Source organism: Fistularia commersonii, chromosome 11, assembly GCF_037954325.1.
Source record: "Fistularia commersonii isolate RoL2024-O1a breed Wild chromosome 11, RoL_Fcom_v1.0, whole genome shotgun sequence".
Classification (NCBI taxonomy): domain Eukaryota; kingdom Metazoa; phylum Chordata; class Actinopteri; order Syngnathiformes; family Fistulariidae; genus Fistularia; species Fistularia commersonii.
The window spans coordinates 14,285,204-14,312,659 of NC_141294.1; the positions used below are offsets into that span (position 1 = coordinate 14,285,204).

At 48.7% G+C, this 27,456-nt stretch overlaps 3 protein-coding genes across 8 annotated transcripts in view; 2 read left to right on the forward strand and 1 right to left on the reverse strand.

Moving 5' to 3' along the window:
• kirrel2 (kirre like nephrin family adhesion molecule 2) overlaps positions 1-1,777 on the forward strand; it is a 34,667-nt gene extending 32,890 nt beyond the window's left edge. For both annotated transcript variants that reach the window (XM_086155165.1, XM_086155166.1), the window contains exon 15: positions 41-1,777. In XM_086155165.1, coding sequence (XP_086011291.1) covers positions 41-532 — 492 coding nt within the window. In that variant the 3' untranslated portion in view covers positions 533-1,777. The remainder of the gene's footprint in view (positions 1-40) is intronic.
• Positions 1,373-24,432, reverse strand: st14 (ST14 transmembrane serine protease matriptase). Of its 2 annotated transcripts, none has more exons than XM_086155164.1 (19): positions 24,313-24,432; positions 17,772-17,922; positions 15,761-15,921; positions 14,948-15,018; positions 14,583-14,755; positions 13,858-13,893; positions 12,308-12,533; positions 10,659-10,798; positions 9,485-9,588; positions 9,001-9,110; positions 7,541-7,671; positions 7,355-7,459; positions 6,787-6,894; positions 6,583-6,696; positions 5,335-5,454; positions 5,063-5,243; positions 3,913-4,181; positions 3,350-3,486; positions 1,373-3,284 (listed from the first exon to the last, which is right to left on the reverse strand). In XM_086155164.1, the coding sequence occupies exons 1-19, from the start codon at positions 24,337-24,339 to the stop codon at positions 3,123-3,125; spliced, it is 2,526 nt and encodes an 841-aa protein (XP_086011290.1). In that variant the 5' UTR covers positions 24,340-24,432; the 3' UTR covers positions 1,373-3,122. The 2 variants fall into 2 exon arrangements, with proteins under 2 accessions (XP_086011290.1, XP_086011289.1); XM_086155163.1 differs by having other exon boundaries at positions 12,308-12,536.
• Positions 24,433-25,805: 1,373 nt separating this feature from the next.
• aplp1 (amyloid beta (A4) precursor-like protein 1) overlaps positions 25,806-27,456 on the forward strand; it is a 44,255-nt gene continuing 42,604 nt past the window's right edge. For 3 of the 4 annotated variants that reach the window (XM_086155169.1, XM_086155170.1, XM_086155171.1), the window contains exon 1: positions 25,811-26,066. In XM_086155169.1, the coding sequence (XP_086011295.1) occupies positions 26,001-26,066 (66 nt within the window). In that variant the 5' untranslated portion in view covers positions 25,811-26,000. Of the gene's footprint in view, positions 26,067-27,456 lie in introns of all 4 variants that reach the window. The other variant, XM_086155167.1, reaches the window with a different exon arrangement.

The following is a 27,456-nucleotide window of genomic DNA, read 5'->3' on the forward strand; positions in this document are numbered from 1 at the left end:
CTCTTTGTCGAACATTTGTTTCCGTCTCTATTTGCGGCAGGATCCCACCAACGGCTATTACAACGTGCGCGGCCACGAGGACCGCCACATCCGCAGCAGCGGCTTCTCCGAGTACGTGCCCAACTCCCGGCCCGTCTACACGCCGTCCCAGCTGCCTTCTCCGAGTCCGATCTACGGCCAACACGGCACGCAGCCCCGCATGTACGACTTCTCCCACCGCTACGCCACCACCGCCGTGACGCCGACGTCGTACGAGCAGCAGCAGGCCGGCCAACCGCAAACGGCGCAGCCGGCCAGCATCTACCCCGCCGACCCGCTCTACAGCGGCTCGGCTTACCTGCCCGCCACCTACGGCCGTGCCTTCACCAGCTACGTCAAGCCCGCTTCCTACGAGAAGGTGGACGCGTACGACCAGTCGGACCAGGCCAGCAAGGTGTCCAGCTCCTCCCGCTTCTCGTACGCCTCCTCGCAGCTTTCCTCCCAGCAGTCCGACTACGGCCGACCCTCACAGCGGATGCAGACGCACGTCTGATCGGAAACCAGAACCCCGCGGAAGAAGGAAGAGGAAGAAGGAGTGGGAGCAGAGTGTGGACGGCCGCCGTTGAGTCCACTTGCGGCCGGACTAACATGAACACAGACACACTTTTATCGGAGGGAAGTCTTGTTTTAGGCGGCGGAGTAACCAATCTTTCTTTGTCCTGGAGGACGGCGGGATCTTCGGAGGCTCCCGAGCCGGAGGAAGCCGTGGAGCTTTCAAGTCGAACAAACAACTAAGATGTGATACCTCACCCGGTGATCCGCTCGCGATTACCGCCCCGACCTGCGGAGACGCCGGCGGGAGGGACGACCGGAAAGGCGTCCCGACGAGCGACCGGATCGTTCGCTTCCCGTCGGGACTACGTGTGAAACGTGACCTCGGAGGCGGCCATTTCAGAGTTTCGGTTGGCATGCGATAACGGAATTCTAAGCACATACGTGTCTCGATCATCAACCCTAGACTGAGCTGTCCGGAGAGACCGCCCCCCCCACCGCAGAACCGACCGACGGGTGTTTCACCGAAGGTTGAACGGGGGCGGTGGAATCCCAGGAGCTGTAGATAGCAAACCCGACGCAGGTCGGGACTCGGCCGCGTCACTTGTTGGAAGGAAATGCGAAGAGAATGTGTATCTTAGCCTTGACTTGTATGCTCCGTGCGTGACGTTACCAGAAGGACAAGGACAGACTACGAAAACCCAAAGATGGTGGTAAAGTTACGGAAGCCGGACGGAAGAGGTAGAAGAGGTATGACCGGAACAATCAAACGCGATTCGGAAAACGGCGGCAATCCTGAACTCTGAGACAAACTTGAATGCGGCGTCAAATAGTCCCGAGGGGGCGGAGGGAGACTCGCCGGGGCGGTTTTACAACTCAATCGAAAATCCTCTCAATATGTTTACACGAAAACAGTACTACCCTGAAACGCTGAGTATCTGTACAAATGGCTGAGCCCATGCTTTCTCTCTGTTGCATGCAAACGGTGTGTCTCGTGGAAAAAAAAAAAAAGAAGAAATTCGCGTTTATATCCATTTCATGTCCTCTGCACGCCTGCACTGCCATTCGTCTACGAGACGCCGTAGCCTGGCGTCCTGATGGGAGGGGGGAAGGCGAACGACACTTCGAGTGAGGATCATCATCGCTTGTCTTTTATTTTTATATTTTATATGAGCCTTAATGTACAGCGTCCAAGCTGCTCTCTTGTAAAGTATCTTTATATACATATGTAACTGATTTATTTGGATCCACGGCTTCTGTTTCTCAATCACCTTTTTCTTTGTTTTTTTTTGTTTTTGTTTTTTTTTTCCCCTCCGAACACAACTAACGGGCCATTGGTTTCTCCATCCTTTTAATAACGTATTAAGAATTTTATTTGCTAAAAAAAAAAAAAAAAAAAAAAAAAAAGAGCAACCATTGCTTGTACCTTTGTACGCATATTTATATTTAAATAAAAACCGTTTTCCGGCGGAGGACCCGAGTTAATCGTCTGGGTGAGCGTCTTCGCCGGGGGAGCGGCGGCAAACAAAGCTTCGCCTTGTACCGACAATGATGAATACATAAATTAGCAGGACTGTCTGTGTTGATTCTCCTGTCCCTCCGCCGCCGCCGCCGCCGCCGCCACCCTAGCGGCGTGCTGCTTTTTAATGAAGACAGATGCGAAGGCGCAACCCCCGCCTCGCCATGCACGAGCCTCCCGACGTGCCCGTCTCCGAGGGTAACGGGATGGAGCTGTGACAAAAGAGGGTATTATAACCCTCCGCTTCCCCCCCCCACGGGTGGGCGACGCTTCTTCCATCTCCACCTGCAGGAGCGAGCGGGCGTCTCGCAGGAGAACACGTTTATCGCGCAAGAAGCAGCAGATGCAATTAGGCGCTGAAGAACGAGAGAGGTGTTTATTGCCGTGACTCGTTGGGATAAAAACACAAGAAAAAAAAAAAAAAAAAAAAAAAAGTATACAGAGTCATTCAAGGACGCATCCCATAATACTCCCGGAAGATCTTATAAATGGTTCAGCTGTCCTGAAAGAGGAGATGCATTAAAAAAAAAAAAAAAAAAGTCCCTAATTCATTAAAATAATTCCCTTCAATAAATAACGCTTTTGGTCTTGAGTTCAATGCATTTGTTTGTGACCCGACCCTTAAAAACAGCTTAGATCCATGAATGCGTATCTTTAAAAATACAAAAAAAAAAAATGATCCAAATGATCCAAATGATCCAAATCTAACGTTCACCCTTTTCCAATTCTATCGCCACTTATTTGTCATTTTATTATTTATCTTTTTTAAAAAAAAAAATTAAAAAAAAAGAATTAATGTCTTCAGAGGAGAATCTCAGCTGCTAAAAAAAAAAAAAAAAAAAAAACACCATCGGGGGAGGAGAATATGGAACTCTGGATGTGTGTATGTACAAAATATGGCTTGCATTAGTGTGTGTGTGTGTGTGTGTTACTGGAAGGTAGGGCTTGCTGGAGTCACTCCTGAGCGTGCAGCAGTGTAATCACGGTGGTCCTGCTGCTCCGCACAGGTGGAGATGTTCCATCTCGGTCCGTCTGGCGCCGTGACCCCCCCGGAGCCCCCGTCGAGGCTCCGTCAAATCCCCGTCTTCTCTCGGATCCACTCCCTCATCTTGGTGACTCGGGTGTAAACGCCGGGCTTGTTGCGGCGAGCGCAACCTTCCCCCCAGCTCACGATGCCGGCCTGGAACCACTTCCCGCTCTCCTCGAAGCACGCCAGGGGTCCGCCGGAGTCTCCCTGGAGACCCGAGACGGCGAGGCGTCAGATGAGCGCGAAGGAGGAGGCGACGGGCGCGATCTCACCTGACACGCGTCCACGCCGCCGGCGAGGAACCCGCTGCACATCATCCTGGAGGTGACCTGGCCTTCCGTCACCGTGTTGCACACCGTGTCGTTGATGATCTTCACCGAGGCCTTCTGCAGGACCTGGGCCTTCTGACCTGCGGGGGGCGGAGGAGGGAAACCGCTCACCTGCCGTTCGGCGCCGCGGTTAATGTTAACGGCGCCGGATTAGCGGTGGCTAATGACGGTTTAAGGGCGTTCCCGGGAGAAAGCGGCGCCCGCCTGGATATATGGACACGGAGAGGCGCTTAATGGAATCGAGCAAATGAGAAGAAGATGAGAGAAACGCCGGGGAGGGAGAAGTGTGTCACGACGGGCCGGATAAAGAATCGGGGAGGGGGATTAAAGAAAAGCAAGATGAGATGTGGAAGATGAAAAGGGAGATGAAGAGGAGATGAAGAGGAGGAGGGAGGCGTCTTCCTTTCCACGCGAGATGGAGACGCAGATGAGGAGGGTCGTAAATCCAGGAGGCGGCGGCGAGGAGGAGCTAAAGCCACCGGAATTCCAGACGGGCGCGTAAATACCTCCTTCTCGGAGCGCGCCCCAGCCCGTCACCCAGCACGCCATGCCTGCCGGGAAGACGTGGGAGGCGGAGGGCAGGCAGATGGGCTGGACGGTGTGAGAGAGCTCCAGAGGCTCGGCCAGCTCCAGCAGGGCGATGTCGTAGTCGAAGGTCATCTGGTTGTAATCCGGGTGGCTGATGATGGTCTTCACTTTGCGGAGCTGCACGCCGTCCAGCCGGAACTGGGACTGCATGCCGCTGTAGGTCTGCCAGTTGGCGGCGATGTGATTCCTGCGGAGGCGAGGAGCGTTTCGTTTGCACGAAAAAAAACGGACGTCGCGGGGGAAAACCTCTGAGAGGCTTCCGTTCGGGGACAGCACCTTCCGCTCTTGTTTTCGAAGACCCTTTATAGTTTCACTGAGACACTTTATAGTTTATTTTATTTCTAATTCTGCCTTTTCTTTTTAATATTTATTACTGTTATATTTTCTGTAACTCTGGCACAACTTCGGGATTAATAAAGTTGTTCTTAGCTTATCTTATCTTAAGCCATCTCAGGCAAAACTGTTCTCAGTTCTACGACCTCAGTGGTGGAACAAACTTCCGGAAGCAACAAGACCAGCATCATCTCTCTCAACCTTCAAGAAACAGGTAAAAACTGCTCTCTTTCAGGACTTTTTACTGCGCTGATGCCCCAGATCAGGTGAGGCAGCAAGTTAGGCTATGCAGTGTGTGTGTGTGTGTGTGTGTGTGTGTCTCTGTCAAAAAAAAAAAAAAAAAAAAAACCCACTAACCCAATCTTACTGTTCTGTATATTTCCTGTGCATCTTGTATTTGTAAGTGTATTTACAGTCCTTATGTCCTCTATTGTAAGTCGCTTTGGATGAAAGCGTCTGCCAAATGCAATGTAATGTAAATTGAAAAACGGCGAGCGGCGCGGCGTGGTTAGTGCTCCACCTGCAGGGCGGCTCGGAGAAAAAAAAACCAGCCTTTCCACGGGCCGGATGCAAATACGAACCCCTGGAGGTTCTCCTGAATGAACCCCATCATCTGGGGCTCTTTTCCAGACTTTGAAATTCGTATATAAACGCTCCTCTGTCGTGCGCGGCGTCAGTTTTTCCCCCTTGCAAATATCGCAAAACAACGCGGAGGTTCGGCGCCGCGCGACTCACAAGGGGCTGCTGGTGACGAAGCAGTGGGCGGCCGAGAGGATCCAGGTCTCGGAGAGGACGGAGGCGCCGCAGACGTGGCCGTAGGTCTGGAAGTGGAGGCTGACCTGCCAGGGCCACTCCCCCAGCTCCGCGTTCTGCCCGCCCACGATGCGGTTCAGCTTATACGGCCTGGTGCCGCAGTCTGACGGGTGGGGGGGAAACACCGGGACGTCAGCGTTCCGCGGACGGACGAGGAGGAACTAAAGAGGCCGGGACGGACGAGGAGGTCTTACGGCAGCCGGTTTCGTCGGAGCCGTCGGAGCAGTCGCCCACGCGGTCGCACTCGGCGTTCACCTTGTTGACGCAGTCGCCGTTCTGACAGCGGAAGCTGAAGTCGGAGCAGATGCCGGGAGCTGCAGGCGGGAAAGAGAAGAAGAAAGGACGTTATTTCCGTCGAGAGCAGCGGTCGACTTCCCCGAAAACGTTTAAAAGCGACTTGTGTGACATCGAAGTGTCCACTTCGGAAGCGACGCCGATTCATTTTGACTCCCTTTGTAAGGACGTGACATCATCGTTGGATCTGCCTGGAGAGTTTTTACACTTTCACTCATAACTTTGATTTCCATTGATCATTTTTGTGTGATTTTTGTTGTCAGCACATTCAACTATATGTATATATACATATATGTCTATATGTATATATGTATATATGAGATGAGAACAACTTTATTTATCCCGAAAGAAATTGTTGTGCCAGAGTTTCAAGTAAAAACATAACAGTAATAGATAATAGTAGGAAGGAGGAAGGATAAGAAATACAATGAAATATAAATTGTCTTAACTGTTACATATATACATATATATATCCCTCTGATGCGGCTCCGTGTGGCTTTTGAAAATAATCTACTAGTATTTAATTAAAATCTATTTCACTTTAGTTAGTTCATTTTTTTTGTCATTTTGAATTTGAAGATTATGGCGCTCTTGTGATATCTAAATAAAACCTGTTAAAATATTATTTTTTTTTTGCAAAAGGACAACACAGAGAGAGAGGACGGCAATTTTTGGTGGATCGTTTAAGTTCGGCTTTTTTTTTTTTTCATAAATACAAGAGTATTTTTCTTAAAAGTAACCCTTCAATTCAACTTCTTTTTTTCAAGTTCAAAATGTTTTGTTGCGTGGAGAAATGTCATTCCTCTGCAGTTGTTCATTGATTTCAAAAAACTGAATAAATAAATAAGAATTTAAATAACTTTATTTATCCCGAAGGAAATCGTTGTGCCAGACTTTCAAGTAAACATAACGAGAATAAATAATAGTAGGAAATTGTAAAAATGCAACCCGTATTATGTTTCTACAAAGCATAAAAAGATAATTATATGCCGTGTTAATTCATTTTAAATTTCAAAAAATTTCAAAAAAGCCTCCGAATGGCTCTTTGACCGGAAAAGGTCGCCGACCCCTGGCGTGGATGAAAACGAGAAAGAGATAATCCTCTCCACGTTCCTGCAAAAATTCGAATAAATCCCCGAAACGCTCACAGGTTTCGCAGGAGGCCTCGTCACTCCCGTCCTCGCAGTCCTTGCGGGCGTCGCAGACGACGTCCTGCGGCAGGCAGACGCCGTTCCCGCAGCGCCACTCGTTCTCCTCGCAGCCTGTGGAGAAACCAGACGTTAGCCATTAGCCATTAGCCGTTAGCCGTTAGCCGTTAGCCGTTAGCCGTTAGCGTGGCGAAAAACACTCACTGCAGCTTTTCTCGTCGCTTCTGTCCCCGCAGTCGTTGACGCGGTCGCACACCCAGATCCTGGGTTTGCAGAGGCCGTTGGTGCAGGAGAACTGGTCTGACGCGCACTCTGAAAAGATGGAGGTCAGGGTTTGGACTTCCAGGACCACAATCCTTTCGGGGTTCGGAGACAAGAGAGCCTCGGGTGACTCTAAGAAGGTCTGATGTTGCCATCAGTTACCGTCCGAAGAAGAAGGAGATTATCTTATTTAAAAGGTGGAGAAGATGGAGGTGAGAGCGTCCGCTGAGGAGACGTGGAGCTTCTCTTTAGAGGACCAGGAACGAGTCCACCAGAGGGATGTTCTGGAGATAAAGGTTTGGACAGGGACAGAGGAGGGATGGTGGACGGCAGAAGATCTAGGACGGCAGGTGAGAGGAGATGCCTAGAAGGAGGTAGAAGATGAGCCGAAGGGAGAAGAACATCCAAAGCGTGAAGGACGGGAACACCTAGTCCAGAGTCGGTCCGGATTTCTGACCTCCCGATCCGAACGCAGAAATGAAAACGCCAGGACGGCGGCCGGGGAACGTACTGCACTTGACCTCGTCGCTCATGTCGCCGCAGTCGTTCCAGCCGTCGCACTGCTGGTCCTTGGAGATGCAGACGCCGGAGGCGCAGGTGAACTTGCCGGGACACGCTGCTCGGGAGGAAACGCCCGGAGAGGAGGTCAACGCCGGCCGCCGTCGAGCCGCGGAGACGCTGCGGCGAGTTCACTCACGGTTGGCCGGGTCGAAGGCGCTGTACTGGCCGCTGAAGCCTTTGTCGGTGAAGGACTCGTCCGAGTGGAACATCACGTCCATGGTGTTGGAGGTGCTGGTCAGCTCCAGGGACGACAGCTCGCCGCAATACCTGCACGCCGACACACCGCAAGCTTCAACTTCTACGTGCAAAGACGAGCTGAGCATCTCCGGACTGACACACACACACACACACACACACACACACACACCTATCGAAGTGACCGGTGAATGACAGTGAGCGGATGCTTAGCAGAGATCCTGTTTTTAGCTAAATGCTAAAGTTTTTAACTAAAACCCATGTTTTTAACTTTAGTACTGATGTTTTTAACTAAAAACTCCTGTTTTTAACTAAATGCCCCTGATTTTGACTAAATACTCCTGTTTTTAACTAAAAATGCCTTTTTTTTAACTAAATGTTCCTGTTTTTAAATTAAATACTCCTGTTTGTTACTAAATCCTACTCTTTTTAAATAAAATACTACATTTGAACTTAACACTCCTGTATTAAACCAAAATTTTTTTTAAACAAAGTACCCCTGTTTGAAATAAATACTCCTGTTTTAAAATAAATACTCCTTTTTTAAAATATGTGCTCCTCCTTCAAAATACTCCTGTTTTTAACGAAACACTCCTGTATTAAACCAAAACTTTTTTTTTTAAAACAAAGTACTCCTGTTTGAAATAAATATGCCTGTTTTAAAATAAAAACTTCTATTTTCAATCAATACTCCTGTTTTAAAATTACATTACATTTGGCAGACGCTTTTATCCAAAGCGACTTACAATAGAAAAGAGAAATAAATAAAAATAAATACTCCTGTTTTAAAATATGTGCTCCTGCTTTAAAATAGATACTCCTGTTTTTAACAAAATACTCCTTTTTCAAACAAAATACTCCTTTTTTCAAACAAAATACTCCTTTTTTCAAACAAAATACTCCTTTTTCAAACTAAATACTCCTTTTTCCAAACTAAATAGTCCTTTTTTCAAACTCCATCCTTCTGTATCTAAACTTGTAAATCCATACTGCTCCTCCAGGGTCTCCTCAGCCTCCTCCATCCAACCCTGCTCTCTGAATCCTCCTCTCTCGCACCAACTAACTCCACCTCTTCTTTCCCTCCATCCAGAAATCTTCTCTTCGATCTTCCTCTTCAAACCGAATACTTCAGTTTATAAAACACCCCTGTTTGCACTCGCTAAAAACAGGATTAAAAATATAATGCGCAGGTCCCACTCTGCACAAGGCTGCTACTATTAATCATGCTAAGCTAAACGGGGAGCATCTGCAGATCATGGAGAGAAGGCACTTTTCCACGAGACGTCTCTTCTACCGCCTTCTGACAAACCCACGCAAGGTTAGCGGAAACCGATTGGCCGCACAACACACACACACACACACACACACACACACCCCGCGGAGCACGGTTTTATGTCTTACTTGGTGCCCATAACCTCCACATAATCTTTATGGCACACACGGACGTCCACGCCGGGCTCCTTCATGCGGAACATGTTGAACTTCACCCGCACCTTCTTCCCGGCGGGGACCTGCAGCACAGAAGCACAGGTGATTGGTCCATTACAACCTCCATTACCACGCGCATCTGTATGCATGCAGCTCTATCCCGTGAGGGTAAGAGGCACGGTCAGTGTGTGTGTGTGTGTTAAAGTGCGGACGATGCACCGGGAAGCAAAAGCAACACACAAAAGCCTGCGGCTCAGCTAGCACTGCAGCAACAACAGCGGGCTGACAGATGAAGATAGAGGAGGTACTGAACAGCTTGGCTTCTGGAGTGCTGTCTCAGCATCCCTTTCATGGCAGGCTAACGGAGGTGGAGGATAAGGTGTGTGTGTGTGTGTGTGTGTGTGTGTGTGGGGTTCAGGTAGGGGAGGGGCTCTGGAAGAGGAGTCGGGTAACAAACCTTGATGGTCCACCTGCAGTCCATAGCAGGGGGGTAGAAGCTGGGGTGAAGCGGGGAGGTGAAGACCCCGGAGCTGTCGGCGAGGAGGCCGCCGCAGGCTTTGACTGCAAACGACACGTTTTCCATGAAATCTGCATCCGATCACGGGACCGGCTGAATTTTAAATCCAAACTTGGCGATGCAGCGTTTTCCTTCCTCCTGCTGATAAACACCTCGCAAAGACAAAGCGGAAGCGGCCGAGCCTTCCGATCGCGGGGGTCGACGGTTCGATTCCCGTCACCTCCGGTTCGCCGAAACCCCTCCGGTCGCTCCGAGCGGTCTGGTTAGCTAGGTCCGGTTAGCGAGGCGCTAGCTGGGGTTCGGGACGGACCGGATCGAACCGCCGGCCTTCTGGTTGGAGGGCCGCCCGCTCTACCAGCTGGACCCACAACTAGAATCCCTTGCTGCTTTTCAAGCTAGCTACTAGCCGATGTCCAAATTTTGCGCGGCTAACTTTCGCTAACTGTAACGGCGATGTGCTAATATTACATTTTGCCTTATTCCGAGGCAAATCGATGGACTTCAGTGCAAGAACGTCGCCGCCCTCCAGGGTTCCTCATAGGAAAATGCCCACTTTCACCGGATCGGTCCAAAAATGTGGATCTTCCTGCAGCTGCTCAAATAGCAGAGGAATGATTGACGTTTCCAGTGAGACGAACGCCATCTCCGACCGAAACAGCCTTCGCTTCAAAATAAGAACACGGACTATTTGGTTCATGCGTGTAAACAGACAGCGTCGTTGAAGAAAATCACCAAGACGAGTGAGGAAGCTGTGACAGCTAGCTGCAAAGATGCTGAACTCACGGCTAAATCAAAACAGCCACGCAGCGTGGCGGAGACACGAATGCTACCTGCTAGCAAAATCATTTGCTTGAAACTCTCGGCCCTGACGCCGTCAAAGAAATAGCCCGCTCTCAAAATAACACCATTTCCAGGAGTATCGATCGTCTGGAAAAGTTGCACATCATTTGGAAATATTGCATCGCGACTCGACGAATCTACAGATTTCACACCGACTAAGAAAACTGAGACTACAGTTTCATTCCGGTTCATTAAAAACATTTCCGACCCGTTTATTTGTCGGTGAGCCGATGTAAGCTATGTGCCGCGGCTCGATAAAGGTGCGGGCGGTTACCTTTGGATTTCGGGATGGCTCTGTAGACGGCCATGAAGCCCGGCTGCTGGACCTCGCTGTCGGTGATGAGGTTGATTAGCATGATGTTGCCGGACGACACCACCTCCAGGGTGTTGGAGGGAGGCCTCTTGCCACACTTTCTGTCGGGAGGCGGAAAAGGGCAACCGTTTTAGAGAGCTTTTCATAAAACCTGCCGAATATTCCTTTAATTATGATGTTATTTAAATTCTCGCTATTTAGTATGTTTAATTAATAAAACCAGTAACGACATAGCCTTAAAAAAAACAAAAAAAAAAAGGTCTTAATTAGAGGCCCAAATAATTGTGTCTGCAATTCCGCTTTATTTTCCAAGTGTTTTTAAACATTTATTTATTTTGCCGTCATGAATTATTTGAGATGTACGCTGAGAAAAAAAAGAAACTGGAGAATCACAAGAGGAAAGGTGAAGCTGTGAGAGGATCTGTGAAAAAGTTCAGAGAACGTCCAAGTCTTTGTATTTAAGGTGGAGATGATGTACAAGATGACGTACAAGAGTCTCCATGGACTCTTGACGTATGCAGACGATGTGGTGATCTACACTTTCACCGCGCTTCGCTAAACTTACCGACTTGAGGGTTCATTCTTGCAGCGAGGACGCCGCCAGGCAGGCGGGAGGATGTTTTAAACTGTGTTTTCTGAATGAAATAAACAAACTACCGATATCCGCGGCCTTTAATGCGCTTTTCGGTGCGGGTTGGAGACGCGGCGAAGAGGTGAGCGTTTCAGAAGTTTCAAAGTCAAACGCCGGGAGCGTTTCGGCTGGAAGATCCGACGGCGAAGCCACGGAGGTGTGAATGACGCGGCGGGAGCGAACATCCACCTCCAGTAAAATAACGCCATTACAGACTATTATGTTATGACTCTCATAAACCTGGTGTCACCTTGGATAAAAGTGATGGCTCAATAGCATTATAAAAAATTTATGCATCGCTCGGTAACGCATATTTGTTTGGCAATGGTGTCTGAATTTAAAATTGCCTGCCGCTACAACTGCAGTTAAGTTTGAGAGGCTGCGGTGCTTGAACTCCCTCCCGCCCCCCTTTCCTGAAGACAAAGCGCAATTACACGCCGCGGCGTGGCGAGATCCGCGCTGGCACCCTTCACGGGTTTCCAAACGGGAGGTCCTTTTTGAGCCAACTCAATCTCACCGGAGGTCTCGGAGAGTTAGCGGTGAAATGGGACGCGGCGCGGAAAGGAGACAGAAGAACGGCGCGAACGCGAATCCGACGACGCGACCGGAGGATGTCTTTTTTTTTTTTTTTTTTCCTTGTTTGTTCTCGTCGACATCAAAAAACAGCTTGCTACGGCTAAATCCCTCCGCAACATTTGAGTCAGACACAAAGCGGTTCCTCGGCGTTCTCCTCTGGGAGTCGGGCAGAACCGTAGTCCCGTCTTTGTGATCTTCAAGGCTAAATAAGCGAGACAAGTGTCGGCGGAGGCCCGTCAAACCAAGACCTCGCTGGAAGAGAGTTCGAAGGCGGGACAAGAATGCGATTTGTGTCACGATTTCATCTACTGAGGAGGATACAAACCAGTCACTTTGAGTCTTTTAGGTAAAGACGCCTCTGGGGAGGCGCGGTGAAGATACCAGGGGTCCGTCGGGGACTTACTCGGTGATGGCCTGCGATTCGTCCGGGCTCAGGGAGTCGTAGATGGCGACAAAGTCGTCGGAGCAGTCGTCTTCCACGTGGAAGAACGGGAAGCTGACGGATATGGCGTCTTTCTGGTCGGCTCGGATCTGCCACTGGCAGCGGGACCTGGAGGGGTACGCCACGGGGAAGCCCGGGGACGTGAAGTTCAGCTGCGTGCTCGTCGCCTCCAGACGGTGGAAGCACTCTGCTGCGAAGAAGGCCCAAATCAAAATCCGGCATCCAGACACGATGCTTCCAACGCCACGGAGCTCTACTAGATACAGATGTCAGCGGGTGAAACTTGGGGTTCATCCTGGATCCATCGCGGGGCCACTAAGATACATCCAACCATTCACCTCATGCACACGTCTGGACAATTCAGGAACCTCTTGCATGTTTGGACTGCAGGAGGAACCCTGAGGAACCCCAGGGAGAACATGGAGACTCCACACAGGAATCCAACCAGGGGCCTTCTTGCTGTGAGGACGAAGCGCTAACCGCTTGTTTTCTTGGGGCCCATGATGATCGTTCAAAATAATACACATAATAAGCAAGAAGATATAAAACACAAGAAAGAGGAACTTGATACGATATAAGGAAGCTGCGAGTCCTTCTTCAGGGTGAGAGCGGCGCCGATTCAGAAGATGCGTATCGCGGTCACGGGAGCTAGCGAGCTAGCTTAGCGTGAAGTTTAAATTTTGATTTTCCCGCTCCCGTATTGGTATCATGATTTGTTTTTTTTTCCCCATTTCAAGGATAAAATTTGCTCGAATCGCGATTCGTATCTTGAAAAATTCGTGATCGGTATAATTTCCACAGAATTACGTTGCACTAACTTTAAGGACCAGCCGCAGCTTGGCTATTTAGGCAATATTTGAATATCGCGACAGCATTCGGGGGATTGGGAAGTCAGATGTCATCGGGTGAAATTAGGGGTTTATGCTGGATCCATCACAGGGACGCGTTTGGAGACAAACAACCCGTCCGTTCATCGTAGACACGCAACTATTCACCCTCTCGTTCCCATGTCTGGACAATCCAGGGTCTCCGATGAACCTCCTGCAGGTGTTTGGACAGCGGGAGGAACCCTGAGGACCTCCTTGCTGTGAGGTGGAAGTACGAACCGCTGCTTCCACCTCTTATGTGTCCACATATCATTTCTACAGAATTACTTTGTGCTAACTTTAAGCAGCCGCTTGGATATTTATGCATCACATCTGCGCATCGCCTTCATCGACCCGCACCAGAGTCGCTAAAAAGGCGTTGAAAACGTAGATCCTGAACATTGACTTCAGCAGAAGTGGTGGGGAAAAAAAAAGCAACCACGAGGTTCTCACAGGTTGTTTTCAAACGCATCGCGGTCGTGTTGCAGGTCAGTGTCGGGGTGCGGCGGGTGACCGGGGCCGGGTCTAAGGCGGGGTTCTTAATCCGCTCGTCCAACTCGGGCCATTCGTTACGGACTGGCATGAGGCCGAGCGTCAAGCCAGCTGGAAAATTACAGCTGCGAGTGATTGAAGTGCTGTACTTACTGGCGCTGGGGTTCCTGGCCATGCGGGGATCCGTGACTGGAGAAAGAAGGGGGAAGATAGAACGTCAGAGGGGCGGTCGGGACGGCCGGGAGGCTGATGGATTTTGATGCAGGAGATAAAAATATTTGGGTTGCACATTTTCTGTTCCATTTCCCTGCAGTTAAGGGAGCCGGCGACGAAGACGGCGGCTCCCGGCTCCTGATCGGTCTTACCTTTTGCCCTATGGCGGCGAGCCATGCATCTCTGTCTAAGTATCTGGGACAGCAGCATACAAGTCAGAGCCACAGAAATCATTTCACAAAAAAGAAGGAGGGGAGGGGAGTGCAGAAACCACTGAGTCACAGAGCCATCTCTTGGCCGCCGGCCAGAGTGTGGACAAATGCGACGTGAATGCTGAGAAGACAGAAGGAAGAAAAATGGGTGGGTTGGGTGTTGGGGGGGGGGGCTCGGGTCCGGGCCAGGACTCAGCTAATATCATTAAAGGCTCCAAGCAGCATAAAATGTGCAATCTCAGATGCAGCACAAGCAAGAAATGCCCGGACTATCTGTTAGCATCTTATCAGCGCGACTCAAAGTGAGGCGCTGTAATACCAACAGAAGGTGCGGGGAATGCCAAAGCCGTTGGGAGATGACAACAAGATTATTCCAGTCGGTATTCGACTGCTAAACGTCAGAGCCCGGAGCCGTTTGGTACGACGGCGAACCGTTAACCCATGGATTCGTACCCGAGGCGGTGACTTCGGTGATCTTGATCGCCCCCTGGCCGACCATTCGCCGCTGCTCCGTTATTCCATACTCCAGCGTTTCCAACACCCGCTCCTCGGAAAACTCCGGCAGGAGCTCCAGGTCTTCGACGGGGATGTCAAACTGGGTCCAGTAGTAAGCGATCACACCCTCGCTGGTCCGGGTGGGCAGAGATAAAGAAGGTACATAGACACAAGACATGTATCTCTCAGGGCTAAATGTTGCTAACGCTACAGATTCTGTTTGGAGCTACTATTCAAGTCCTGTATGGTAAACTGTTAGCTAGGTATGGTAGCAACCCCTAGCAAGCTTATCTACAAAAAGCAGCGAGACGTCGGTGAAGTACCTGAACGCGGTGATGACGGACTTAGTGTAGTACTTGGCCAGGAGTGGATCTTTCCGGTAGCTCTCCTTCAGCTGTGGAGAGAACATTGCTGTTGTGAGCGAGTGACTCGTGCACTGGACTTCACCTTGTCTGCTTGAAGACAAATCAGCACTGAAAAGCACAAGACATGAAGTTTCCCCATTTCGCCATGAAGGTCCTGTAGTGTCCCCTCAATGTCCCACGAACTGAGGACGGAGTCCATCGTCAAGTTAGATGCTCTAGTTTGGACGTGGACTGATTAGGGATGGTGAGGATCTGAGTAGAAGGTGTAAGAAGGAGGTTAGATGGAGGCAGGTGATTGGCTGTGGCCTTGAAGGGGAAAAGAAGAAGAACCAGATAAAGATACAGTTTCGGATCACCACGGGTGAACTCTGCGAGGTGGACTCTGGACCACAGCATTTTCAAATGCCATCTCCTCCATCTAGATGGCTGAGAGGCACCTCCGTCTTCACCCCGGCCTGAGATTCTCACTCCCTGAGCTTTTCTCAGACAGAGCGAGCGAAGCATTAAATGGGGTCGGAGCAGGTTCTCCGCTATCTCCGGAGGTGCCGCAAATATATCCGGTGCCGCCAATATTAGGAGCTGAAGGAGTCGCTGAGAGGATGATTGGTGTTCCATCTGCCCCATGCTGGTGTTGCATAGAAGAGGCCGTAAAAAGCATCTGCCCAAATGTCACAGAAGGTCCCGGACGGACCTTCTGCTCAAGTTGTCGGGGAGACGCAATTTCGGACGTCAGAAATCAAGACGAACTCAAGCGAGTTGTGCAAAACTCACCGTTGCGGACAGTTTATCTGCCAACTGTTGGAACTCCCGGCTGGACGTGTCCTCCAGCTTCTGGTCGTACTGAACCCCGTCCAGCTTCAAATGTCCACTGAAGACCTGCGCCGCGGGGCGGACTTGTCTGCTGGCGCTGCCTTCGGAATCGGCATCTTTGACTTGAAAGAGAGGAGGACAAGCCTTGATTTAAGAGCATACCACTTCTTCTCCTTCTCCTGCTGCCTTCAGGGGTCACAGCCAACCACCTGCCTCCATCTAACCTTCTCCTCTCCCACCAACTAACCTCCTGTTCTCATGCCCATCATCCATAGACCTCCTCTCTGGTCTTCCTCTCCACCTGCTCCAACCTCAGCATCCTTCTACCCAGATCAACGCCATACCTCCTCTGTCCATGTCCGACCCAGAACATCTAACCTCCAAAGAGGAACATCTAACACCAAAAGTGGAACCTCCAGATCTCCAGCTCTGCCTCCTCAGACACCACAGCTGCTCTTCCTTCCTTCTTTTCATTCCAGCCGATGCTCCTTTGTCACTTTGGTAAAAGAGGAAACTCTGGGTTTCTTTTCTTTCTTCGTTTTTTTTTTTTTTTTTTTTTTTTGAAGACCTCCAAATATATCCAGAAGACAGCTCGTCTCTGAGACCAATTAAAACAGTCAGTGCGTCCGAGAACTTCAGAGGGGTTTTTGTCAGACCTTGTAAACGAAAACGACAACAGACGCGGTGACACGGACTCCGGAGCGACGTTCCCTCGCATAATCAAGAAGGGGCGAGTCAGAAACGTCAAGTGGACGAACACTAATGGAAAATTAAAAAGCTGAAACGGGAGCCGCTCCGACAGCCTCGCATCGGAGACGCGCCTTCACGCCGAACAGGAACGATCAGCTTTACATATTCTGATGTGACGTCTGTCTTGGCACGAACTGATGCTTGCAGAGTAAACACTGTGAGTACCTCATTACATTAGCCGGGGAATCACCGTGATTGAAGTATTTTTTTTTTTAAAAAAAAAAGAAAGAGCTAAAGAGATTTGAGGAGCTAAAGGGAGGAGCGGTGATGGAGCTTCCAGAAGGTCCACGATTGGAGCCAGGCTTTTCTATGTGGAGTCACGAGATGAAGAAATTCAAATCAACAAGAGGACCAACACTTGTATGTCGATATCAGAGGCGTAAAACTCTGGCCCGCGGGCCACATGTGGCCCGCTCTGTAATCATATTTGGCCCGCAAAGCCATAGCAAATGACTATTAAAGTAAAGTCTACAGTGCCATTACAGCGAATTCTACAAATTTCTGCTGGTGTTTTGGCACGAAATTCACAACGGGACCCATAAACGCCCTCTCCTCTGTTGACAGTAGTCATAGCGACCTTATGCTAATACTAGCACCATGCTACTTTGGCAGAAAACAGCATTTTGCATGTGTGCAATAATAAGTCATATATTGTATAGTATTAAGCTATGCTTGTTCCATATTTCATTTTTAATCAAAACTTGTTTGGGTCCATATGAAAAGGTTCATTGTTATATCTGGAGGAAGATTTTTGTCAATAAATATCAATGTCGGCCCGCGACTTTGTCCCAGTTTTGAATTTTGGCCCCCTGTATATTTGAGTTTCCATATTATGTGAATGAAAGGGTGAATGTTTATGAACGCTCGTCTCCATACATATGTGAATAATAAATGATTGTCTTTACGGTCAGGAGTCTCTATTTGCTGAGTGAATATCTTGACGTACGATTGGCCGGATGAACCGGCCTCTCGTCCAATGACAGCGGGGATAGAAGACCCCACCCCCCAACCCTGATCCTAACATTAGAAGAAGTCATCTAGATAATAGACATAAAAACAAAAGCAACGGGGTTCCCCTCTTTCCTATATTTATCGATGGGATTCCCGTCCCTCTCGGTCACCTCCTGCTCTTCATTCATGAAGATAAAAAAGGTTCCTCAAGATTCCCGTCCGGTTAAATCTGTCGGACGAGTCGCCGGGCCGTTTCTGCTCAGATACTCACAGACAAACAGCCAAATCAGGACGGCCACCACGGCGGCCACCAGGAGGAAGGCCAGGATGAGCCCGACCACAAGGCCCGTCTTCTTCTTTGGCAACTTCTCTTTGTTGTCCAAGAAGTTGATCCGCTCGTGGCGCCCATTGCGGCCGTTGTTCTGAAAACGGGAGAAGACAAACCAGAGAGGAGATCAGATCTTCTACCTGGAGCCTTTGGTGCACAGAAAATAACGAAGAACCAGAAGGTCCTGCTTGGATTCCCACAGGAGGCCATCCTGTGTGGAGCCTCCACGTGTATATATATTATATATATATACTGCTCAAAAAAATAAAGGGAACACTTGAACAACACAATGTAACTCCAAGTCAATCACACTTGTGTGAAATCATAGTGTCCACTCAGGAAGCAACACACATTCATTTGGACTTGTTTTAAGGACATTACATCAAAGTTGGAGCAGCCTGGAGTTTGTTTTTACACTTTAATTTGGAGTGTGATTCCTAATCCAGACCTCCATGGGTTGATACAATTGATTTCCATTGATCATTTTTGTGTGATTTTGTTGTCAGCACATTCAACTGTGTAAAGAGCAAAGTATTTCATAAGAATATTTCATTCATTTAGATCTAGGATGTGTTTTTCAAGTGTTCCCTTTACTTTTTTGAGCAGTGTATATATATATATATATATATATACACATACATACATATATGAATATATACATATATGTATGTATATACGTATGTATGTATGTTTATATATACATATGTGTGTATATGTATGTATATATATATACATACATACACATATATGTATGTATATATATACATATATACATAAATACACATATATATCTATATATACACACATACATATATGTGTATATATACATATATATACACATATGTATATATATATATAAATATGCACACACATATACATACACATATATACATATATATATAAATATATATACACATATATATACACACACATATATTAAATATATATATATGTGTGTGTGCATATGAAGCATTTTGGATTTCAATGAGTTATTAAACATGAGTATCTCCAGTACACGTGAAAGGAATTGACAATAAACACTGACTTGACCCGAGAGCAACCACGAAGCTGATTCGGCCTTCGGTGAAAATGAGTTTGTAGACGCTGCGCCGTGATTGGCTGGCGACCAGCTTGGGTTGAATATAACTATGTCTTCACACGGGATCATTTCTGCCGCGACGGCGGCCTGTAGGAAAACGCCACCGACAGCCGCTTCCACAAACCTTTGCTCCGTAAAACGACAGCGGGCGAGTTTGGACACGAGGAGGAGGAAAAAAAACAAAACATTATCGGCGCGTGGAAGCGGAGCAGGCCGCGCCTCGCTAGCGTGCACGATCCGCGGCTGGCGGGAGAGCGCAGGTTGCGGACATGCTAGGCTACACATGCATGACAGCGCATCTATGTGTGTGTGTGTGTGTGTGTGTGATTCGGAGCGGGCGTACGCTTTTGGAGCGAGGAGGCAATCAACGCACAATGAATTCGGTGCCCGGAGCGAGGAGGCCCGGGCGCCATTAGGGACGGAGAATCACTTTGGTATTAAATCAATTTGTCAGATTTGCCGCCCCTTAAGACGGGGGGCTCAATTACAGCGGCGGAGATGATAACTCACGGCAATTAAGGCCCATTCTTACCCCGGCGCCGCCGTCCGCACATGCTTTCTAATTGCCATTTCCGACGGCGACGGCGGCGCGGAATGAGGGAAATCATTAGCGACGGGGGTCGGCGGGCGCTCCGGGGGCGTCTCCTCCTATCCGACCCCCCCGGAACCATCCGTCACCGCCTCGTAAAGAACCGTCACCAAACGCTTCATCAGCGAGAAATATCGTCCCGTTCTTGGAGGCTTTGTGCGAGACGCCGCCATCGACAGGAAGGAGGATCCTCGTTGGACCCGCCGGGGTTTCGGACGACCACAGACAACAAATGGGTGGGCGGACGGAGACACACACACACACACACACACACACACACACACAGAATCCAGATCTGATTGTAGCTCTGTTTTACATGCAGAGATGCTGGAGGAGGAGACGGACCGGGCAGACGGGTCTGACGACACACACACACACACACACACACACACACACACACACACACACACACACACACACACACACACACACACTATGAAACCGGTTTATGAGTCACCCCCTTCTGGTCTGGGAGGTGGACCACACACACACACACACACACACTTCTGCTTTACTGCACGACACAAACGTCCTCAGACAAAGACTTGCAGCTCCAGCACCTTCTCCTCCTCTTCTCTTCTCTTCTCTTCTTCCCCCTGTTCCTCTCTACCTCCTCCTCCCTCATCTTCTCCTCATCCCCTTTCCTCCTCCTCCTCCACTTCTTCTTCCACCTCCACCGCTCCTCCACTCCTTCATCCTACCCCCTGCCTCTTCTCCCCTCTTCTTCCTCCTTCATCCTCCTCTTCTTCCTCTCTTTCCTCCTCTTCTTACTCCTCTTCTTCTTCCTCCTCCTCCCTTCTTCATCCTCCTCTTCCTCCCCTTCCCCCTCTCCTGTCTTCCCTTCTTCTTCTCCTTCCTCCTCCTCTTCCTCTTCTTCTTCTTCCACTCCTCTCCTCCTCCCCTCTTCTTCCTCCTTCCTCCACCTTCTTCTTCCTCTCCTCTCCTCCTCTCTTCTTACTCCTCTTCTTCTTCCTCCTTCTCCGCTTCTTCATCCTACCCATGCCACTCCTCCTCCTCTCCTCCCTTCTTCTTCCTCCTCCTCTCCTCCCTTCTTCTTCCTCCTCTCCTCCCTTCTTCTTCCTCCTCTCCTCCCTTCTTCTTCCTCCTTTCCTCCCTTCTTCTTCCTCCTCCTTTCCTCCCTTCTTCCTCCTCTCCTGTCTTCCTCTTCTTCTTCTTCCACTCCTCCTCCTCTTCTCCCCTCTTCTTCCTTTCCTCTCCTCCCTTCTTCCTCTTCTTCTCTCCTTCCTCCTCTCTTCCTACTCGTCTTCTTCCCCCTTCTCCTCCTCCTCTCCTCCCCTCTTCTTCCTCTCCTTCCTCCTCCACCCTCATCTTCTCCACCTCCCTTTCTTCTCCTCCTTCTCGTCTCCCCTCTTTTTCCTCCTCTTCCTCCCCTTCCCCTCTCTTCTTCCTCTCCCGTCTTCCCTTCTTCATCTCCTTTTCCCCCTCTTCCTCTCCTCCTCTCCTTCCTCTCCTTCCTCTCTTTTTCTTCCTCCTCCTCCTCATCTTCTCCTCCTCCCTTCCACTGCTCCTTCTCTCCTCCCTTCTTCTTCCTCCTCCTCCTCTCCTTCCTCTCTTTTTCTTCCTCCTCATCTTCTCCTCCTCCCTTCCACTGCTCCTCCTCTCCTCCCTTCTTCTTCCTCCTCTTCCTCCCCTTCCCCCTCCCTTCTTCCTCTCCTCCATCCTCCTCCCTTCCTCTTCTCCTCATCTTCCTCTCCTCTTCTCCTCTCCTCAGCTGCTTCACTCTGGTTGTTTCAGAGTTTGTACGATGAAGGTGCAAAGCCATCGGCTCCTGGAGAACTCTGAGGAGCAGAGATGGAGAAGGTGGAGAGCTTTAAGAGCAGAGGGTCAAGGGTGCAGAGAAGAGGTGGACAAAAGAGTGTGAGAGGTGGAGAAAAGAGATGCGACCACGGTGGAGATCCTGGGGAGAAGGTGAAGACGGAGGCAGGAGGTTCCTCTGCGAGAGTGAGGAGGACGGAGAAGATCAGGAAGGAGTCCATCGGAGATGGTGAAGATCTGGGAGAGTTTGTCGGCTCAGAGAAGAAGGTTAGATGGAGGAGATGGAAGTTTGTCAACTTCACGTCGTCGTCGGAGCCCAGGAGGTTCTCGGAGAAACAAACAAGAACATCTATCCATCCGTCTTTTCCACACCAGGAAACGTCACACTCTGAGATCCTCTGTGGAAAACACCTTTGGATCTCCAGGAAGGAGGAGGAGGAGAAGGAGATCCCTTCAGAAAATTAAAATATCATTCTACAGCCATGTGTGGTCTTCTAGACCTCCAACCATTAAACCTTCTCAGCCATGCAGGCTCTCCAGAGGAGCTCCTGTGAGAAGAACCCGGAGAACCAGGAGGAACCCAACGCACACACACACACAGAACACAACCAGGACCTTCTGACTGCAAAGTGGAATCACTCACTGCTGCAAAGTCACACACACACACACACACACACACACACAAGCCATGACTTTGCAACTTCATTTAACTTTCCCTTCTGTTCACAAGGGGGCAGGCGGAACCTCCAGGGGGAACATCTCAGAGCTCTCATGAAATCCAGGGAGGTTCACGGAGGAGAACTCCAATGGAAGCCTGATGGAACCTTGAAGGAACCATGAAGGAACCCTGATGGAACCATGAAGGAACCTTGAAGGAGCACCGAAGGAACCCGGCTCCCCATGAAAACCAAACAAAACAAACAAATCCAAACAAAACTCCACACATGACTGCGGATTAGTTTCAACTTAGCCAACAGCAAACACACACACACACACACACACACACACAGACACACACACACATTAATTGGCAGACGTGCACAAGCACGTCAAAATAGGCAGGTTCCTTTAGAACGACTAAAAAAAACTTGGCTTCAACTCACTGCTTTTGCACAAAAAGATTTAAACTCACACACACACACACACACACACACACACACACACACACACACACACACACACACACACACACACACACTGTGAGCAATACGTCAGAATGGGGCAAATCAAAACACAGCGGGTCAGGTGAGGGGACACACACACACACACACACACACACACACACACACACACACACACACACACACACACACACACACACACACACACACACACACACACACACACACCAGTGTCCTCCATTCGGAACAAAGCATTATTGATGTATTGCTTTTTAAAAAAACTACAAACATGGAAGCTGTCGCTCATGTCGAAACGCACACACACACAAAGGCGCGCACACGCACCTGTGCGCACACGCGCACACACGCGACACACACACACACACACACACACACACACACACACACACACCAGTGTCCTCCATTGAGCAAAGCATTATTGATGTATTGCTTTTTAAAAAACTACAAACATAGAAGCTGTCGCTCGAGTCAAAACGCACACACACACACACACGCGCGCGCACACACACACACACACACACACACACACACACACACACACACACACACACACACACACACACACACACACACACACACACACACACACACACACACACCAGTGTCCTCCATTGAGCGAAGCATTATTGATGTATTGCTTTTTAAAAAACTACAAACATGGAAGCCGTCGCTGGTGTCGAAACGAAAAAACGCCCCAAAATTCAAAGGAGGGTTTGAAAAGCGCCACGTTTGAAAATCCCCCGAAACCCTGAGGGTCGACCTCCAGCGGCCGATCCAAACCCCCAACATCTCCCTCCGAAGTTTGCGTCCAGGAAGTGGCCTCCTCCAGGAGAACCTTCTAGCTCTGAGACAAGAAGGTCCAAGAAGAGGAGGACGACATGGCGTTTAGCCGCGAGCTAACTCCGACCTCTCCTCGGACCTCTTTCCGGACGCTTCTGTCCAAGCAAACATCTGACCTGGGACCAGGTGAGCTTCTAAATGTGGCGTCTGAGGAGTTGGACGGATGGGGAACCCTGACCCGCAGGACGTCAAGACAAAAATAATATTTGAAATATATTTGATCAGGAATCCACTGCCGGGCTGCTGTAAGGAATTAATGACGAGACGCTTTAATGTTGACGATAATATTTGCACATTTTGTGAAAACGACATTGAAAACACTGACCGTATATTTTTCTCATGCGAAAAAGTTCCGGGTTTTTGGGCTAAAACTCAAAAAATGAGTTCAAGACGATTTTCCATCGTCAGCAGTTTCCCTCTCAAGAGACGACATAACATGTGGTTTACTTTTAAGCAAGAAAAGAGATGAACTATGTGTTAATGTTATTTCAGGCCTGGCAAAGTTCTTCATTTACAAAAACAGAATGCAAAAGTGTTTAAGTTCTTTATAAACGATTTTGAATGATATAAAAAAATTCTTAAAATGTATGGAAAAATCTCAAAACTATACAGTTTGATATCTGAGATTTCTTGTGAACCGTCAAGTTAAATATATGTTATGTTCCCCTTGCATTTTTTTAATAATATAAATAAAAAGAAATTAAAATACTTATAAAAAAATAAATAAATAAAAAAAACCCTGACCCGGAGGAGGACCTGGCACGAACCGAAGGTCCTTGAAGGTCCTCAAGGAGCAGCGAGAAGGTGAAGATCTCACAAAAAGTCTTCAAATGAACAACAAGAACCGGGTCAAGGTTTCCAGGCTCTGCTCTGAGCTCAGCTTGGATTGAGAAGAAGTCAATTCTGAAAAAGTAACTCCTCCGCCTCCCCCAGCGGCACAGGAGGAACTAAGAAATGCATTTTTTGGGACGGTGTCTTGAACCGGAGCTCCGCGGCCTCCGGCGGGGACGCGGCGGCTCCACGCCGGGAAAGACTCACCTCGTGATGGTATCTGGCGTCGTACATTTCCGGTGGCGGCTGCGGGCGGATCCGGGGTTAAAAGAAAATAAAAAAACAATAAGGTAAAACAAGTGTGAGAAATAAAAAGTGCCTCAGAAGGGTGGAGGACGAGCTGGTTTCCTGCCGTGGAATCGAGTTTCTTGCACTTCCGGGTTCGCGGGCGCGTCCTTGCACACCTGCGCGGCGAAGCCACGCCCACCTGGCCGCGCGCACCAGGTGCGCCTTTTACGCTGTTTTATTTTATTTCTCTTTTTTTGATTGACCTAAATGTGGTTTGATTTTATTTGACTGTGTTTGATTTTATTGAATTAATCTTTATTTCATTTTTATTGCATTCCATTTTGTTATTTCATTTTATCATATTTTATTTTAATGTAGCATCCGTCATTCTTTTTTTGTTGTACCTTAATTTATAAAGTATAAACTATAAAACCTTAGACTCTTTTTGAGAACAACGTTATTTCCTTCGGGATAAATAAAGTTGTTCTCATCTTCTCTCATCTCTCTTTTTCTGTTTTATTCTATTCTTATTCTTTTATTTTACTATATTTTTTATCTATTTCATCTTGTTTCATTTTATTTAATGTTTCATATTAGATTTATTTTATTCTTATACTACTATATTTCTTCGGGGCCTACTACATATATATATAAAATTTATTCATTTTCTTGTCCTCCATTTTTCTCTCACTTTGCCTTATTTTCTTCTCTTTAATTTTATCTTGTTTTATCTTTGTAGCAAAGTATATTGATTTAATTTCACTTAACTTTATTTCTTCTTTTTTTATCTCACTTTATTTTGATCTATTTCAACTTACCGTTGTTCATTTCATTTTACCCGACTCTATTATCTATCGTACTCCGTTAATTTTTATGTCATCTCCCCCCCGCTTTCTCCAAAATGTCATTGTTATTGTATTTTATTTTGCTGCGTTTCACTTTAATTCGTCCTGTGTCATTTTATTTCACTTTACTCGAATTCTTTTTGATTGTATTTTGTCTTTTAACATCCTTTCACTGTTTATTTTTTCCATTTTTCCGTTTCATTTCAATTCATCTTGTGTCCTTTTATTTCATTCCGCTTTATTTTATTCCACTTTGCTCGAATTCTTTTTGATTGTATTTTGTCTTTTAACGTCCTTTCACTGTTTATTTTTCCATTTTATGTTCACTTTTTTCTCCCAAATCCACCTTATTTAAGTATCCCAATCCAGCCACGTGTTCCTTGTTGCTGTTTTTAATTTATTTGGGCTGAAATATAACAACGTTTCCATGTCGTTTGGTCGATTTATTTCCCATCCTGAGCCTTTTATTTCATATAATATCCGCCACCAGATGTCTCCCTTGACCGACGCACCGGAGAAGGTCGTTCCTCGGCGACGGCGGCGCGGGGGCGGTGCGGGAGCTGCGGGGCGGTGCGGGAGGAAGGCGAACACCCGCAGAAACAGGGCTGGGCTCCGCCGGCGTTTCGTCCGACGTATCGGAGAGGCGGCGTCGCACTGCGCAGGCGCAGACGCAGGACGCGGCAGGAGGGCGATCCGATCGCAGCGTCCATCACTCCAGCTGATGTAACAGGACGGCGGCGGATTCTCCTCACAGGCTTTTTTTTTTTGAATTAGACAAAAAGAAAAGGAGGGAGGAAAAAAATAAACAGAAGGGGAAAGAAAATGGGACATTCCGCATTCCCGCTGCTGGCGGCCGTGCTGGGTTTCTACGTGCGTCAAGGCGTCGAGGTAAGATCCGGATCCCGCGGCGAGCTGGGTTTTCACCGACCGTGGACGTGTCTTCGGGCGGGAGCGGCGCCGCGGTGGAAGTGATGGCGAGGATGCAACAAAAAAAAAAAAAAAAAAAACGCGTGGAAGTTGAACATCGGACTTGCTGCGTCAAGTCCGGGCCTGCAGCTCGGGCCTCGACCGGAGGAACCGGACCAGCCTCGCGGGAGAGGTCCTACCGGGGGCCGGGGGATCATTATTCCACGGTGTGTGTGTGTGTGTGTGTGTGTGTGAACGGCGTGAGGGATCTAAGGTCACCCCGGTGACATCTGCCTCCCCATCAGGAGAACCAGATGGTGACAATACAACCTCCATCAGACCTGCAGCAGGCAGACGCCCACCCCGCTAGCAATATCACTAATGCACATCAAGATGGAGTGTGTGTGTGTGTGTGTGTGTGTGTGTGGAAGGGGAATTCGGCGTGGGTCGGCCGCCGATCGACGTCTCAGGCGGTTTTCCGGGGGTTGGGAACCCGTCCGAAGCGGCGTTTCTATCCGGGATCCCTCCCGCCTCCGGGGGATTTACGAGATGTTTATTTATTAGCCGTCTCCTCCGGTCGCGCGTCGCAAAGCCGCCGCCGCCGCCGCCGTGAAATAATTTCACTTCTGTAAGAGCCTTAGAGAGATTACTGCGACGGCGAGGCACCAGCTGCATTCAAGGGGACCTGCTCGCCGAGGTTCACGACGAAGATTACGCCGCGAGACGGCGGCCGGACGGAATTAACTCCGGCTTTGGCGCTAATTAAGCCGTCAGCTTCTTCTCCACGAACGTCCGGGCGCCGTGTGGGAACCGTCGGGTTTTTGTTGTTTCGATTTCTTTGAAAATGCACGATTGAAGGTCTGAGCTTTACGACGTGATTAAATTAAATGTCCTTCCGTTTCTCCTCATGTTTCTCACGTAAGATAAGATAAACTTTATTAACGGTTTTAAGTCTCGAATAACTATAAATAGAGACCATTAGCAAAACAAATAAAGAGACAGCAGTGAGAATAAACAACAACACGGAGGATAAAAATGGACAACAGAATGAAAAAAAAAGACAGTAAGGGTGAAAACGGACAACCAAAACTGAACGACAACATGGACAGAGTGACGGAAGCGATGACGAGATAAAATTAATCAACCGAAATGGTGCACGAGCTTTAACGGATTTATATAAATACGTTGACCGCACAGTTAGCGCTTCCTCCTCACAGCCAGAAGGTCCCACAGGGTTCCTTCTGGTGTGGAGTCTCCATGTTCTCCTCAGAAGGAGGTCCAAACACTTGCAGGAGGTCCGCTGCGTTGTCCCGGCGTGTGAACAAGAGGGTGGATGGTCGGAGGCCTGCGATTGGTCCAGGGTGAACCCGCC

Excerpts from the sequence above, each read along its gene's own strand:
- st14 (XM_086155163.1), bottom strand. The coding sequence starts at position 24,339 with ATGTACGACGCCAGATACCATCACGAG. Across the intron at positions 5,455-6,582 it reads CGAGGCCTCCTGCGAAACCT|CTCCCGGCATCTGCTCCGAC; the intron begins GTGAGCGTTTCG and ends TCCCGCCTGCAG. Across the intron at positions 3,487-3,912 it reads GGGCGCGCTCCGAGAAGGAG|GTCAGAAGGCCCAGGTCCTG; the intron begins GTATTTACGCGC and ends CGCCCCCCGCAG.